The following is an 18,721-nucleotide window of genomic DNA, read 5'->3' on the forward strand; positions in this document are numbered from 1 at the left end:
TGGACACTATAAACTGAAATAAACTGAAATAAATTTTGGACACTGTCAGTATACTATTTTTGTCGCAGCTTCCCAGAGTGTAGAATCTGAATAAAATAAATATACATAGCGCTCCATTTGCTACTAAGTACTGAACTGTTTAAAATTCACATCATATTCATTTTAAATGCAGTCATTTAAATCTGCGGGGGTTAAGTTCGTATTCACTGAAACTGTGTCCAATTACTAAGTCAAGCTTCTAGTAAAAGCTAGTATTAAAAATACCTACAGTCTTGTGATCGCTAAATGAGCTCCTGGTTTCGTAGCCAAATGCACAAACGCTTATGATAATTTAAAGTATGTATTAAGTCGATATAACGCTCGACATGTTTCGATCCATTTCCGAGGATCTTTTTCAAGAGTAGCGACCCGCTTTTATTCGTCGAGAGCGCGGCGCAGACATGTCGAGCGTTATATCGACTTAATACCTACGTGAGTAACCCGCTTAAAATTTTTGAATATGTCTTGAGTCTGACGGGTGATGCTTATGATACTCGTAATATCGTTATTCCCTATCTCTATCGATCTTCCGTATTGGCGCGACAGAGCCAGACTACGTTTCGGCGTCTAGCGTCTACTATTGTCATTTCGGCTAGGCCGGCTGAAGTGAACCAGCGCCTCGGAAAGTTCCAGCAAGATTTGGTTTTGAAAGTTTAACAAAAAAATAAATTTATGGGAGCCCGCAGAAAACTCCATTTTTGTATAATACCGTTATTTTCGGGCCTTCAGTGAAGTTGTTTCGATGATGACTGATAAATTTTGCAAAGGATTGTTATACGCGGACGAACGATTTTATAGTGAAATTAGACGAATTTTTGAGCACAAAGATTTCGCTTTTTTATTAAACAATGAAAGTAAGAATAACAATAAAAGTACTTAACACAAAAAGTTGATTTCAGTAACATTTACCGGTTGCTAAAGGAAGGCACAAAAACACTTGATGTTATATTGTACTGTATGGTCAAATTTATGTATCTGGAAAGAAATATGGTGCTTTGGGAAATCTATCATAGTCGAAATTTCGAATAACACTTAATCTAATTGATATGGATGACGCCTAAGATGCGGGTCTCGTCATTATGGTATTTAATATAATTAATATATGAGTTTATTTATTCGATGTTGTGATATAACAATGCATTTTCAGAGCGATGGGTCCCTACCGGCGCCGCCTACGCATCGACCGCCCCCCCTCAAAATCAACGGCATCCAATCACAAGTGAGTTGTCTAATATTCTATGTTTAAAAAAATATCGAAGGTTACCGCGTTACCATCCCCCTTGCGTTATCCCGGCATTTGCCACGGCTCATGGGAGCCTGGGGTCCGCTTTGACAACTAATCCCAAGATTTGGCGTAGGCACTAGTTTTTACAAAGCTGACCTTCCAACCCAAAGGGTAAACTCGACCTTATTGGAATTAGTCCGGTTTCCTCGCGATGTTTTCCTTCACTGAAAAGCGACTGGCAAATATCAAATGACATTTCGCACATAAATTCCAAAAAACTCATTGGTGCGAGCCGGGGTTCGAACCCGCGACCTCCGGAACGAAAGTAGGCTACCAGCGCTTTTGTGTCACATCAATATAAAAACAAAATTATTATGGCGAAAAAATATTTACAGTCACCTAAGTTTCATATTCCAAAATATTGTAAAAGAACTAGTATAGGTACAGGTACTACCTAATATAAATTTATTATAGGTCTTTGTCTTGTGTAGAAGGTGTATTTTCTAAATATGGATTCGCGTTCAGAGTATATGTGTTATTAAAGTTTACCGCATCCCGAGAATGTAAGCGGCATATTGGAAAAACCAAAAATAACTTGCAAAATGTTTGATTGATGCTCGTTGAGCGCTATATACAAGTGCCCACGCACTTTTCGCGGGAAGCTAACAGTGTTTATTCAAACGAATTGAATTACCTGTTCGATAATAAATGAAAAATAGGAGTAACTTATGAAGGTTTTAAGCACAGATGTCATATATACCATAGATCAAGCAAACGTATCTACTTAGCGTGTCAAATGAACTCAGTGAAATCCACTGAGTTGTCCGTCTTTAATCGCAGGTTGCAGCTTTCGGGCGTCAATTTTTGTAAGTTGAAGTCAATCAAAACATAAAAAATGCCTCGTTACGTGATATTCAATTGCAACAACACAAAAATTATGAACAATCAAGAGCCTGAGACATATTTAAAATTACAGGCAAAAACAACTTCAGTACAAAATTTGACACGCTCGGCCCCTATACAAATAGATGAACTTGTTTCTTCTATCTAAATATAGTTCTGTGGTTTTAAGCCTCTAATCTAAATACTATGAGACTATCTACTACGCTCTACGTCACACATGTCAACAAAAACATTGTTAATTTGTAAACAATACTACATAGCAGTGTCGAACGCGGCACAATAACAATATACAATACTTTTACTGCCGGCAACCCGTAAATCTATTGACTTTTGTAGATTTCAATTGAATATGCCTGTTGATGTAACAGGTTTACATATATTATAAGAAGTTTATGTAGGTACATACCTGCTATCGCAAACGACGTCACATATGTCAACAAAAACATTGTTAATTTGTAAACCAAACTACATAGCAATCTCGAATGTGCCACAATAACAATACAATACCTACTTTTACTGCCGGCAAACCGTAAATCATACGGCCGGGCAGTAAACGCGCCCTAAATTTAATCGCCCGACTGCTAAGGAGGCGTAATGTGTACATAAAACTAGTTTTATATTTGCGCTTCGACAGTGCCGGTCGAACTTTCTTGTTAATAACGCGCTATCTTGGGATCTTGTTTGGTTAATGTTCGTTATAAGTATTAAGTAATCAAGGCTTTGCGGGTTTGTGGTAATTAACATTTTGTTATTTATAAGTTTTATAACTGGGCCACCCTGTATTTGATTAAGAAGATAATGTGCGTGCTTTGAAAATATGAAGCGGTTTCATCTACATTTTTTTTCTTAAAATGTATGAATAAAAATTTTCTCTTAGAATGGCCTAGAAAGCAGTAACCGGCAATGATTTAAATATGAGTAATATGACACATTCGACTTTACGAGTATATACTACTATTACAGTGATATAATCGTATTACTTGACCATGAAGTCAATGACAATCAGAACCGTTGTAGGTTATGAAGTTATTATGAACAATCAAACATATATCTACGTTTTAGTAGTACAAAAATACAATTGTGCTAAATACTTTTGCTTTTTTTGTAACATTTAAATTAATTTTGAAAGTACTCTTAATATTCGACGACCATCGAATTTCATATATAAAAAGTATCTTTCACATTTTACAAAAACGTTCCATTCCACACAAAAGCACCAGCAAAAACCGCCAGTGAACAATCAACATTGGTACAAACGGAATGCATATTGCATTTTATTTGTATTCCATTCTACAATAAACGTTTTAAACGTTAACATACGTTGTCCGTATTTGGCATTGCATTGCATATAACGATTTGTTTTTCGCCATTGTCTATATTTATTTAATAGTGTTGCATGAATAGAGAAACTATTTAAAGTAAAATACCTGTGTATTTCATACCAATCATCAAAGACGTAGACAGCTCTTTTTCTATTCTCTTTCATTTTCCCTTTTTATGTAAAAATTAACATTGCGACTTCATTTATATTTCTAATTTAACAAGTATTAAATTTGTATCAAATTGTATTATAATTTCTCTTGACAGTTTTGACATTGTTTATAGTAATGACGATCATAATATAAATTCGTATAGATTAACTTCGCATAATTTATATTGTAACTTTATATTATGAAATAAATAAATCTAAATCAGCAACTAGTTTAAGATACAGTCACCAATAGTATAGTAACGGATGAAACAACGCACCAAAAGTATTTGACATCCTGAATAACTTTTCTAAATATACATATATAAATCAGTAGGTACAGTTCTTGGTCAGAAATGTCAAAGTTTAATTGTTTTTTCTATGTCAAGACACACTTCTCTTTTTTTTAGCGGTCACAGAATGGTAGTTACTTCTGAAACGTTATTTGATTTGCTACTTTTGATACTGTCCGATTCTACAAACAGTATGTATATTGGACTATATGTAGACCAAGATCTATGTACTTATGTCAGTTTCTTTACTCGGGGAATAATGAATTGTAACGCTCCGTCTTGCGTGAGCGACGGGCGACGCGACTCGACGCGACGCGATGCGACGGCGATGGCTCAAGGTCATCGCGTATCCATCGCGCGAAACTTTGGCACTAGCATTTTGGTGATTAGAATCACAAGATTCGCCGTCTTTCACAATGTGCAATTGGTCTAGCGGGTTTGACTTCTAGGTGGAATCGTTTGCGCCATGAGTGTCGTGAGTTCGAATCTCAGCTCACGCAATCTTTTTGCATTTTTATTTACTTTTTTTCTTTTATGTTCTACTAGCTTTTGCCCGCGGCTTCTCTTGAAAGACGGACAAACAAACACACACACACACTTTCCAGTTTAATCAGTATGGATTATTTGATTTTGTTTACCTGCTTATTTCTTTCTCTAAGATTCTACTTTCTTATTTTTTTTTAAGAACTCCGGGTTTTATACTAACAAGGAAAGTTTTAAGTAGCACACAATAATACTGCATTTTGTTTTTATTAACTTAATGTTTATTTTAATCCATACTAATATTATAAACAGGAAAGTGTGTGTGTGTCTATTTATTTGTCCGTCCTTCACGGCAAAACTGAGCGACGAATTAACGTATACTATTTACTTATAACGAACGCTATTTACTTAATGTTGAAATGAAAAAATGTCATACAGTGTAACCCAGTGTTTTTTAATGCTGCCATCTAGTGTCGACTGGCATAACCACTACACTAAGAGCCCTTATTCCTTAGAGCGTTCATCAATTTCGTGAAATAGCCATTGATAGATGGCGTTGGCGCTCGGTACGCGAGCCACCGGTAACGCAACACACAGGCAAGAATGATCTTGATAGTTTTGAATTTAATTGCTAGTAACAATTCTTTTGGTTTCATGTGTTAACTTTTTTGTAAAGTTTACAAGAGATAAGAATATATTATTATTATATGGTACCTACTAATTGTAAGTAACTTAAAATAAACAGTTTCAAAGAGCTGAGCTGTGTGCAAAAAATTACATGTGTTATTGGCCCGGCTAATGAGATCAAACATGGTCGAGTTACGATAAGTAGAATAGCAGTTCTGTTATTCATTTCCTGACTCGATCATGTGACCTTGGACATCATCGAGATCGACGCTGCTCATCAGCCCAAATGTAATAAGCCCAAACATAGTGGAGTTATTATGAGTAAAATAGCAGTTTTGTTGACCATATCCTGACTCCACCATGAAAACCAGAACCTCATCCTGGGGGCCGGTTTTTGAATCTCACATATGGGATTTGTCACTAAAATACCGGTTGAAAACAGTGAATTGCTTAGTATTTTCAGTGACAATTTTCTGAATTCGAACGCGTGAGACTCAAAAATCGGTCCCCTGGTCGCGAAATATAATAATAATTCAAACTTTCATCAGATTTCAAGTAAAATTTCTTGGATAAAATTGCATGTGTAAAAATCAGGCGGACCGTATGCCTGTTTGCCACCAACAGGATCAAGATTTGTTTAGTCGCAGTACCTATACAGCACTTCTCAGAACTATCTAGCTGCTTACGCTTACGAGAGCACGGTGCGCCGGACTATCGAACGTAGGTCCACTGTCTATGAGCGCTGGGCGCAGACTGAACTGAGCAGTGAGCGGGCCCGTGTCAGCAGTGTATTTTATTCGAATTTTATGTGCTTTAAAATCATAGCTGGGCACCGTTAATCAAATAGTTAACTTCGTTAATCGCTAATCCGTTACTAAAAAAGTTAACTTCGTTAATCGTTAAAGCGATACATTTCGACAAATTTAACGTAAGTTAAAGTTAATCGTTAATCCGTTAACACGTGAAAAAAAATGAACTTTTCTTTAAATATTTAGTTGAATCAGTATCCACTATAACGTATTATATTTATGTAAAAGGCCGAAGTACAGCTAGCCTATTGAACTCTAGGCTGCACGTGGAAGGCAGTGATCGCCTGAGCCAAGAGCTGTATCAGGAGAGTGATGCTGGCGGTGACGGGACTGTTTTGGCACTTTGGGCGGCAGAGGCTAGGGAAGCGAATGTGGTCGGAAATAGGGCTCGAATTTGCTGCCCTATCACTACAACAGTCGCCATGGTAAAGCTTAGGATTCACCGAATCAAAGTTAGTAAAAGCAAATCCACGTGAAGAATACTTTTTTAGGTAATATTTCGGACTTTTAGCAATCGACATCGGTAAAACCTAGGATTTACCGACAAATCATAGGATTTGCCGTACTTCGGGCTTTTATAGTTATATTAGTTTATAGTTAGTTGTAGTAGTATAGTTATATTAGTTATTAGTTTTAGCCTACTCCATGTTGTAGAAAAATAAATAAATATCTAGGTTTAATAATTAGTCTGTAATTCCACTAACACTATTTTATAAGTTAAATGTACATGTTACTAACAGCTATGGATTTTTTTATCCGAAATAAAATTGTTTTATTTATTTATTTATTTATAGTAGCGTTCAGAACGTGTTTTTCGCAGCGCAGATGGCGCCTGTGCCCTACTAGATTAACGATTAACGGACTCGGAGAAATTTAACGGAAGTTAACGAGTCCGTTAACATTTTTTCAAGTTAACTTAAAAGTTAATCCGTTAATCGAAATGTTAACTTCGTTAATTAACGATTAACGGATTAACGAGTTAATGCCCAGCTATGTTTAAAATAGTACATTACGATACATTTGCGTAAAAAAGGAAGTTCGAAACGAGTGGCGATAAATTAAAACACGACCGAAGGGAGTGTTTTACATCGACACGAGTTACGAATTTCCTTTTCGCACGTGTATCGTACGACGTTTTTCAGTACAGATGAGCCTCCGAAGTTTCGACCTGGCATATAATGAACCACTTCTCGCACTAGTGCGTAAAAAAAACACCATCTGTACTGAAAAATATCTATCGACACAAAGGTATGTCTTATATGTATTTTTTTATATGGCAACAATAAGTTCTGGTTTAGGATAATATTATTATTTAAGAGTTACAATAAATGCAGGAATCGCAGGAATTACAGTGAACGCCCCTTAAAGAGTAGTCTAATTATATTTTTTTTGTATGGGTACCTTTCCTTGTTAGTATAAAAGCCGGAGTTATTAAAAATAAAATAAAAATAAGAATGAAGATTCTTACAGAAAGAAAAAAGTAAACAATCAAATAATAGAAAATAAAAGAAACAAAAATAAAACTGCAAAAGCACGCCTCAGCCGAGGTTCGAACTCACACCGCTGGCGCGGCGTCCAGACGTCGAAACCGCTAGGCTACGAGCCCGTTGTAATAACTAGTTAATTTTGTGATCCTATTCACCAAAGTCAAGTGCTAGTACATATATCGTAAGGTCATCGCACTAAGTGTTTCATATTTTTAGTTCACACTTAAATTTTAATATTTTACGCAGACAATCTCGTATCACCGTGCACATAATCAAAGGCTGTCAATACAAGTTACAAAAGTTGTAATTTCCTTACTTTTTAGGCACATTACTCCTTTGGTCAACTTATGTTAATTTGAATATTTTGAATTTTTATTATAAGAAAATATAAAGAATGAAATGTGAGGTAAGGGAGATGTGGCAAGTTTAAAAATTGTTTAAAAGTTGATATTTAGTAAGCTGAAATCTTTTTACAATCCTTGCTGAAAACTTAGGAGGTTTTATTATATGGACGGAGAGAGCAAACTTAGGTACTTATTTATCTATCCGGGAGTAATGAAACAAAATAGAGTGACAGCTTCGTTAAACTTTGTTGGAAAGTCATCCATTTAAATATTCCTAATAATAATACTATATTGCTTTCTTCTGACACTAATTTTACCTTTTGAACAGTGAATCAGTCAAACGCCTAAACTTGTCATTATTGGCGTTGTCAACTCAGCGCTAAATACAACTATAGTTTTTACTAGTTACTATGTCACAATAACTAACCAGGGGCGGCTCACTCCGCGATTCTATCGCCGCGCTACAAGTACATGCTGGCGGCCGCGAGTTCACGTTCGGCTCGTTTCTTTGTTAGAATTTTGTAGGCATTTAAAAGGCGGCATTTCGTAAACATCAAAGCAGTGGGCCTTCTGAACTTGTACTATTATATATTCTGTGGTCTAACGTAGACTTAGAAAACAATATAGACCGAGGATTAAGCAGGATCTAAAATTAAATAACCTTATATCAGTCTGTAAAAAGACAGATATGGCTACTCTACTCGACCTTCAATCAGTACCGTGGTAGGTACCGCTTTACCTCCAATTTTATGAAAATTATAAGATTTTTTAGTGAGCACCTGGCTATCATCAGTCATTATATTGTCGTAATATAAAGTGGTGCCGTGATGACGTCACATATCCGTAATAGGTATAGGGGTTTACATTATGTCGTGCAAGTGACATTTTCGTTTATAAAAACGTTGAAAAGGTTAATATCCCCTTGTAAAGTTGCATATTACGTTCCCGTTATAATAACAAATGTTTCATTCTTTTCAGAGTGCAATTGACAGCTGTCAGCCGCCTATAGAAAGTATATTAAAGGTAAGCTTTTTTATAGATTAAATATAAGAAGACCATATCATCCCATTCATTAAAATGCGACCGCCTAAGAACGCGCATACACTACACCACACATAGATGGCGCCACAAAAAATGCCTTGTTGCCATCGATTATTTGTAAATTGGCGTTAAGTGTCACTTTCGAGCCATAAAAAAGTGACACTTAACGTCATCTACAAGTATAATCGAAAGCTACAAGGCTAGTTTTTTTGTGGCGCCATCTATGTGGGGTGTAGTGTATGCGCGTTCTTAGGCGGTCGCATTTTAATGTATTGGATGGTATGATCTTCTTCTTCTTATATTTAATCTATGGCTATTTTTATAAAGGTCATCTGAAACGCTTCCTGGACACGACATAGTTGCAACACCTTTGAACGCGGCTATTTCTGTTTAATGTGCACCTGTGACACATTTTCTTATTTATCTCCTATTCCGCTGTTAATAAGGTCAACGAGGTTATGCCGGCTGATGTCCTCAGACATGAAGGGTTTTAATGTTTAAGGTACTTTTTTTTTCACATCACATTTACACATTCTTAAATATAGTAGAAATATTTAGCTAAATTCCTTAAAAGTTACACTCCATTCAAGGATATTCTAAAAAAAACACTTAGATACTTCGTCTGTCTGTCAAGCAAGTCGACGCTTAAGGCTCATTTAGACACCACATTTGCGAACTCGTCATAGCATCTTTGGAACTTCCCATACAATAAAATTTAACGAACGTTTTAACGGTGACATTTTGCAACCGAATTTAGATCACCCTCGTAATTTTAGGTACATTGCGGACTGGGCATTTTCAGAATTTGGGATCCCCCCAATTAGCGAAAGTTTGTTAACAAAAATTAACTCACTGTCAGTTTTGTGAAGATAATTAAAAATGAAATTTCAATAAAAATATTGTTTTTGTGTTAATTACGTAAACTTTAAGCGATAATCTACATTCAGAATGTGAAAAAAGTAAATTATTAGACAGATTTCATGCTTAATTGTCGTCACAAAACTGACAGCGAGTTAATTTTTGTTAACAACTTTTTCTAATTGGGGGGACCCAAATTCTGAAAATGGTCAATGACATCTATATTTTCCCAGGAAATGAAATCGCTGCCGCAGCCGCTGTCAGTGATCGCCGCTACACCCCGCAAGGAGCTGGAGAACAAGTTCATCTTCGACCCCTTTATGAATAAGGTATTTTGCTATTTTCATTACCCTCGTATTATTGCCATGTGTATCAGCAGCGGCTGGTCCATACAAGCCGATTCCCACCGGCCTGCCTAAAATTGATTAAGGTACAGTCAACCAATTGGCACCCTAGGCCACTGTAGAACTATGTCATAGTGACGTTATAAATCAGATTGTAAGAAATCTCTTACTGCTTGTCATTTTGACATGGGTGTAGAGTGGCCTAGGGTTCCGATTGGTTGACTGTACAGCGGGGCAATTTTCGACTGGGGGACAAATGTAACTGGTCCATTTTTTCCATGTTTTACAATGTTTGCATTATTAAATAGAGTGTCCACTGATAGGCGTGTTCAGTGGATACATGTAGAAATCAACATCATAGTGTAATAATGGAAAAAATGGATTAGTTACAATTGCCCCCCAGTCAAAATTTGCCCCGCTGTACCTTACTAGTAAAGTACCTAATGTTAAGGTAGGTTAGAGAAGAGCCATATTTTTTTTAGTCCATGATTTTGAATATGTTAATCTACTCAATATTACTACCTTTCCTCTGATGAAAATATGCGAAAACATCCGCTCATCAAAAAGTCACGCCTGTAATCCTATAAGGGGATTAGCAGAGCATATGACACTGCTTTCAGTGCCACTTTTTAGCAGTTAAGAGGGTAAACATCCAAATTATAAACAAATCAATTATTTTTGGAGTCGGTACCAGCCTGCGTATGGTTGGGTGGTGCAAACAGGAATAGCAAGGCGATGAACAGGTCTGGTACCGACTACAAAAGTAATTGATTTGTTTATAATTTGGATGTTTAGATTATTGCAATCCGATAAGAAATCTGAATTCAAAGGTTTATTATTTTTTGCTTTTTAGTTTCTCCGTGTTTTGTAACGCGCTTATTTTTGAAGGCGGTTTTATTTTTTGTAATTAATTAGTGCACAATTTTTTTTGAAATTTTTATGTTCATTTTTTGCCTCCGGATTTCAGTTGAAGTTTTTGTATTTTGTATGGAGTAGGGTGTAAAAAAGGTTTTAATTTTTGAGGTTTTTTTGTTCATTTATTTTCTTTGAACCTTTAGCATGCTATTACGATGCCAGTAATGGTATATCTTTATAGCAAAATTTTAAATTAGAAGACAATACATAGATATCCGCACTCCGCACACCACACAAAATGTACTAAAAAATATATGAAAACTTCAAAGTGGATCCGGAGGCAGAAGATTAATTTCAATTGCAAAATAATTTGGAATACTGTTTATTTGCATCAGTTGGCAAGTTTTTGTAACTGTGCCCAATGAAAATATAATACTTTTTTTTTCTCCATACAAGAGTGACCCACCCTGTCCGCACCACCCTAAAACGCTCCCTGAAGTTAACACATATTAGTCCAGTGTGAATCGGTCGACACGAGAACCAGCCTTAGCTAAGAGAACGAATTAATACAAGTGGCAAAGGTCAAGTATTCAATCCTGATTGGGGACAACAGACGAAATTTTGCATAAATACCTTTTGTACCCGGATCCGGGCCTTAACCCCTTTTATTATCCTCGACAATGAACAAGAGAAAATTTGATGAAAGATGAAACGAAATAGAATACACGTGGAGTCAGTTACTAACGGGGTTTTAATAAATTTTCTTCCTTTGATTCAAAATAAAATATTGTTATCTAAACTTAACAGATACGACGTCTATAGACATCTTTAATTCTTTATATTATAATTTCTATTGTAACTGATGTAGCGTGAACAAACGGCTTGTAGAGTTTAATAGAAATAATGTAAAAATGTAACACATATTATTTGCGTTTCTACTAATCACGATATTAATTTCGTTGGTTCACACAGTACAGCGCGTATAAGGACATTTTCAGAATTTGGGACCCCCCCCCCCCCATTAGCGTAAGTTGTTAACAAAAATTATATTGTTTTTCTGTTAATTATATAAACTTTAAGTTAGGCGATAATCTACATTCAGAATGTGAAAAAAGTAAATTTTTAGACAGATTTTATGCTTCATTGTCAGGGAGTTAATTTTTGTTAACAACTTACGCTAATTGGGGGGATCCAATATCTGAAAATGTCCATAAACTGAGTGGTACTAATCATTATCAAACATATTCATATCCACGCCTCATATCTCTGGTGGAAAAGCCTTATGTAACAGTTTATGAAGATAGTTGTCTCAAAAATAGCCATTTCTATTGAATTCTACTTTAGCTGTCAAGTCCTGTAAAATATAGACTTTTTTGTCGAATGCTTGTAGGCTCAAAAGTTAGTATATTTTTACTGACTATGTATTTTTTATTAATAGGTTCAAGAAAACCCCCAACTAATCAACAACGATCTCAAAACACCTCTTCCTAAACCCGGTAAGTGCTAGTTTTTATACACATCATTTTAACACATTCACTGCTAGCGTCGCATATATATGTTTACCGTCATACAATTTGGTTCCTAGACGTCCCAGGCAGTGAATGTGTTAAGATTTTTACAAAAACGTGTTGATGTATTACACTGTCAAACAATATGATAGGCCGTTGATTAATTAATGGTCATATTAAGTTATTTCTGATCGTATCAATGAGGTTTAGTGATTCTGTCAATATTAATTAATTGATTATATACCGGATAAACGATTACGAGCGTAGACGTTTAAATATTAATTTGAAATTTGTTAGTGGGTTGATTGTCGAAGGCTACTTACTTTCCATATGATTTATAAAAAAACATGAAAAATACACGACGAATAGCGTTTTCCCCTCACTAGCTCGGAAACACGTGTTTTGTCCTTTAATACCAGCGGGTAAAATAGTACATTACATCAGAGGCCGGGAAAATGAGGATTTCCGGTCAAGTGGGTACGGATAGGGATACGAGGCCGGGAATCCGTTTTCACGCCGAGGCATGTATAGTGCTTTTCTCAAACATACAATAAAATAAAATAAAAATGCTCTAAAGGACAATATTTTATAAAAAAAGTTACTTTGCAGGCCTAGGCCTAAAAAATAATATGAAATCCCTTTACAGTCATCTCGAGTTGTTGCGCCCAAAAAGCGATACTTCCCAGCCCATTTTAAGGAACGTAAAGACAATATTTCATTGCATGTTTGAGAAAACGCATTTTATCCACTAGTGGGTAAAGTAATTTGACCTTGAATAAAGTCAAATTAACTGCTTTAAAATTGATAAAAGTAGGTGAATCTAGTAATAAAGATGATTTACCACCTGTGGAACTACTGGAAGCAGTGATAAACGCATTTTTTGCGTTGTAGTTTCCTCGCTATAGTGAGGGGAAAAGTTTTGTGTTACACTCGGGTGCAAATGTATTTTACTTCTCGTGTGTTAAAAAACTCTCAAGTTCAAGATTCTATTCTCGAACCACTCGCTTCGCTCGTGGTTCAACTATAGAATCCTTTCACTTGCTCGTTTTTCAATTCCACACTCGGCGTTAAAATACAACTTTGCCCCCTTGTATAACAAATAACTATTAATGAATACAAGAAGTTTTTGCTTTACGCAAAGTTTGCGTTGCAAAGTCCTACGTCATAGTGTACCTATGTGTTATTGAAGCCAAACGTACAGGAGGATCAGAACGGTCTTCGAACCAGTAGGATTGCCATTTCGTCAGCTTTTTAAAATGGAAGTACGCTACTTTCTCGAAGCCTACACTTCGTGTGTTGAAGTTTTATAAAATTCACAATTTCAAAAGGTCAAAGATCAAGTCGCAACAAGATTACAAAACGACACGAAATTGTGGTTAAAACCTTATTAGTGTACCTTAAACCTTGGAACGAGTCTAGGCGTGGATTCCGACTAAATCTGTGTTATTTGTGAGCAAATTGCGAGTAATTTGGGACAAATACAATTAGCGAGGATCTTTCAAACGTGCTATTATATCATCAGTGTGAGCTCATCACTTACTTCTTTTGGTGGGACCAGTGCCTTAATCAGCCCTTAGCGTTGTGACTATAGTAAAGTCTCCAACTATATACAATACACCCTTTAAGGGAAGATTCTTTAGTTCAAATACAATCAATTTCTCTTAGAAACTAGCCTCTTAACTCTTACGGTTATCGAATTATTAAAAAAAAAAAAATACTGAACACGTGTTTTGACATGTGCCGTCATATACTTGACATTGACTTCAATGTTATGATTAAGGCCCTCTCACACTAATTAATCCATGTATTATGTATGGAAACGAAAAAAAAATTTTTTTTTTTAATTTAACAAAAGCGATATGCAGGGTGGTTCCTGATGACGAACCTAACTGTGTGTCGAATTTAACGGAGAACAAAAAAAAACACGGTGTATATATTCCCATTGCGAGTAATTTGGGCCAAAGACAATTAGCGAGGATCTGTGAAACGTGCTATTATATCAGTGTGAGCAGTCCTTGACCTAATTTTTGGCGGCTTAAATCGGAGTTATGGATGCCCCTGTTATCGTCCGGCTCTTGATTAGAATTTAGAACTCGGATTATGTTTATACTTTTAAAGATTAATTTTGTTTTACAATAAAAGCGTACATTGCTTTAAATATTCTGGCAGTAAGTCAGTCAGGTCATAGGTAATGTAAGTTTATTATAGTCTGATTTTATAACCCTTTAGAGACAATTAAAAAAACACAGTTCAAGCTTGTCTGTCCATCGCCTTGGAATTCTAAAGAATCTGCATAATATGATAGATAGATAGATAAAAGCTTTTTTTGATTGCTGCAATAACGCACAACTAAAAATACAACACAAATATAACAAAGAAAAGAACCGAAATGTACAAATTGACTTAAAAATTAAGAATTACATCCACATCATAAAAATAATTGCTTCACACTGTGTGCATTGCAGCAAAAACAATATGTGCACATTTTTTCACCTTACTTGCAACGACTCAAGGTAAAGAAATGTACACATATTTATGAACTCGACTGTACGAGTAGATATTAAAGAAGAAATATCACACATGTTTATGCGCATGTACACATGTACATGTATATATAAAACATAATTTTTAACGACCAACTTCATCAGTTTGATAAAAAAACGATCTATCAAAATAAAACCCAACTGCGAACCTCCACTTGATTAAACCAATACTGAAAAATATTCAGTTAAAAACGTTGTAAATTTTAGTATTCGCGGTCGAATAACTAGCGACGAACAGGAAGCGTATGAAATATTAAGTCAGTTTTGTACGCGCAGCGCCATCTATCGGTAGCGGGCCACAACGGATTGTTTAAAATGCAAGGTGCAAGCGGTAACCGCGATGTAATTGTTTTGATGGCACGTAGGCATTTTTATCGTTGGCCGTTTTGTCGGCCAGGTGTAGCGAAAGGGTTAAATTTTTATTAGAGACTTTGCTTTAATTATTTTAGTACATAATGATTGCGGTAATTAGTGTTTTGTGACGGTATGCGAGCATTTCTTATTTTTTTGCCATTTTTTTATTTTGATTTTTTTAGGGAATATTAGGTCGATTGTACTCAGAATCACGATTATTTTCAATCTCACTGGGAGACAAAAAGTGTCCCAGAATTTCCATACATTTTTGTTACTTTCCTCTTTTGTTACCACACACAACATGTACGGAAAATGGTAACAAAATAAGAAAAAATCGTATGGGACAATTTTTTTAACTACTAGGATTGAAAAAGCTAGTGATTCTGATTAGAAATAGCATTTTTTTTTTCAAAAATATCACATTTCATAAAAGTGACGAAAAAAAAAAGAAATGCTGGCAATATTCTAGAGGATACTTATTATTTTCTAACGAATCAAGATGTCTAATGCTTTTAAATAAGTACCTATACTTATTGTTAATAAAATTTGACGTAAACTTAGTTCTGAGTTAGTATTAGAGATTTAACTGATGTCAGTATTTTTTGTTGTAAATGCACTATAAATTTGTTACATGCATTATGTTTATCTTCTCATCATGATCGTCGAAAATTACATTATATCATATATTCTCCCAATAAGGATCGTCATTTACAAATAGAATTACACAAAACACAATAAAATTAAGAAATGATATCTTTTTACTTTTAACCTAAAGCAGTTTGACAGTTTTCTGGACGATATAATTATGTCTATCAGTCAATTGTAAATGCGAGTGATAAGTAAAGAATTTTCATCACTTAAGAAATAAGTCTGGAAAACTTTTTTTTTTTTTATGTTTGACCTATAATGAAAAAACTTCGCATCTAATTTCGTTTTGATTTTTAAGTTCTATTTTACCAAGGTTTAGGTAAAGCAAAATTTACAAAGTAGTTTAGTAAATGCACTTTTGATGGCCTAAATGCGCCAGACCGCAAGTGGAATGATGCCGTGCAGAACTAGCTAGAGTCGCGGTTAGCAGTTGCAGCTAGCAATCTCTTTGTAGAGCGTTTTCAGCGGTGTTGTGTTAAAGTGACACACTGCTGAAGTTGCGTTACGAAAGTTTTAGGTAGAGTTGCCTGCCTGCGTTATGTACCTAGAGAAATACAGTTGTCATCCATACTATACTTACTAATATTATAAATGGGAGTATCTGTGTGTTTGTTTGTCCGTCTTTCACGGCAAAACGAGGCGATGAATTGACGTGATTTTTAACCCCCGACGAAAAAACGACGGGGTGTTATAAGTTTGACTTCTGTCTGTCTGTCTGTCTATCTGTTTGTGTGTGTATGCGATATCACTCTATTGACAAGTAGCAGTACTGATATTTACGCTATTTGACGCTACATGTCACTACAAATAACTCGTATTTACTGATGTATGGAGTTACACCTCTTTCCTTACTTATTTCTCTATGGTAGAGACTCAGATACTCACAAACCCAAGTTACAGTCATTTTCTATTCGGGTTACATTACTTTGGCACGTACAAATTTGTGGGGGAGTGCAAGGGTGGGGACAGGTTGTATCGAAACACAACACCCGATACATCATTCTTATGTTTTGCACGTCTTTGGGGCTTCCACGCGTGTGACCGGTTTTGGTCACACAATGGAATATTGTTTTAAATTTACTAGGGGACTTCATTTTGTTTGCAAACAATTAAGGCATTAAAAAAACTCTTTATAAACTCAAAACACAGGCTAGGTTTAAAGCCAGCCAGATCACTTGGTGTAAATGAGTCTTTTGACGATGTCTTCTAATAATATTTTAGAACGATTGCAACCCACTATGTTCAAAGTATAATCACCAGGGCCCGTAACTTTCATGCCGATGACATAAATTTGACTTCACACTGCATGTAGAATGATTCAAGAGTTTTATTTAATAATTAATAATTCATCAATCATTTTAATCATGACTTCAATACTAAAAATAAATGAAATTAAGTATTTGTTTATTTTTTATACATAGGTTTTATTAAATAGTTTTGTTACCATATTTCAATAAATTATTAAAACAAAACAAATTGTTTCCATTTCCTCATTACTTATTCCACGTATCAGTAGCGTACTTTTGAAGTCATTTGTACATGATTAAAATGATTGATGAATAATGATTAATTATTACAATAAAATTATTTGAATCATCCTATATGCAGCGTGACGTTAAATTGATGTCATCGGCATGAAAGTTACGGGACCTGATAATCACCTAACATTTACGGGCAGCTTCAATAATTTGCAGTTGCATGCTGAAGACGAATTTACACTGATTTACGTCAGGTCACCTTACCAACATAATAGTGTTCACGTGCCGTAGCCAAATGGCATTTATGCGACGCAAAACGAAAACGAAACGCCGTGAAAGGTAGTCTGGCTCTGTCACGCTAATACGCAAGAGCGATAGAGATAGATATCTACGAGCGTTTCGTTTCGTGAGCGTTTCGTGAGCGTTTGTGCCATTCGGCTACGAACCCTGATCGCATTCACTGCTACTGCATGACGTATATATGCGTTCAACGTCATTCAAGTTTGTTTCTAGGCCACCTGACAGTGAATAAGGTTCAAATACATATATTTGAGTCTTTACCTTAATGGCCTATTCCTAACCAATTAATTTCACGTGACATAATGACATATTAAAACGACGCCCAAAAGCCCATATACCATCGACGTGACATAATGTGGGTAGTCGCATTCAAACGCGTAGAAATGTTCAAATGGCGAATTACTTCACGCCACCGCAGGCTAAGCGTACAATCACATATATTATCCGGGGTTCTATGTGAACACCGTAGAGGATATAACAACTGGAATAGTCTAATTTGTGTATTAAAATGTCTGCCAAATTTTGTGTGGAGGTGAAACAGGTACAAGATACGCAAAAACGACGGGGTGTTATAAGTTTGACGCGTTTGTCTGTCTGTGTGTGTCTGTGGCATCGTAGCTCCCGAACGGATGAACCGATTTAGATTTATTTTTTTTTTGTCTGAAAGCTGAGTTAGTCGGGAGTGTTCTTACTGTTCTTAGCCATGTTTCATGAAAATCTGTCCACTATGTCACGGTCGGGGTTTTTTTCAAATTTTAATTTTGTGGTTATGTCGTATTTAATGTAGTATGTAACTTGACACATTCACTGCTAATCGAAAAAATGGTGCACTACTCCAGAAACCGATCATTGTCTATAACCGTTATCTAGTATAGCGACCGCCTATCGGGTTGTCCATATGTCCACAATCGCCTACCAGGCCGGATCCTGGAATGGGTTGACAAAGTCTTATTTTGATGCACACAAACATATCACACATCAAAATTGTATGCGATTTTTGAGGTGTTACTGGAAGGCTGCTCCAGTTATCGTACGCTCTAAGTCGGAAACGCTCTTGCGGTGTCACCGCGCGGTCGGAATCGACCCCCGCCGCTAAATCGCATAATAATTTTAT

The 18,721-nt window shown here is 35.8% G+C and overlaps 1 protein-coding gene across 5 annotated transcripts in view; it reads left to right on the top strand.

The window, feature by feature from the left end:
- The window catches only part of LOC125235989 (AF4/FMR2 family member 3), a 412,908-nt gene that overhangs the window by 316,821 nt on the left and 77,366 nt on the right, over positions 1-18,721 (top strand). For all 5 annotated transcript variants that reach the window (XM_048142664.1, XM_048142665.1, XM_048142660.1 and 2 more), the window contains 4 exons: positions 1,187-1,258; positions 8,657-8,701; positions 9,811-9,906; positions 12,215-12,272. In XM_048142664.1, coding sequence (XP_047998621.1) covers positions 1,187-1,258; positions 8,657-8,701; positions 9,811-9,906; positions 12,215-12,272 — 271 coding nt within the window. The remainder of the gene's footprint in view (positions 1-1,186; positions 1,259-8,656; positions 8,702-9,810; positions 9,907-12,214; positions 12,273-18,721) is intronic.

Source organism: Leguminivora glycinivorella, chromosome 18 (genome assembly GCF_023078275.1).
Source record: "Leguminivora glycinivorella isolate SPB_JAAS2020 chromosome 18, LegGlyc_1.1, whole genome shotgun sequence".
NCBI classification, from domain to species: Eukaryota; Metazoa; Arthropoda; class Insecta; order Lepidoptera; family Tortricidae; genus Leguminivora; species Leguminivora glycinivorella.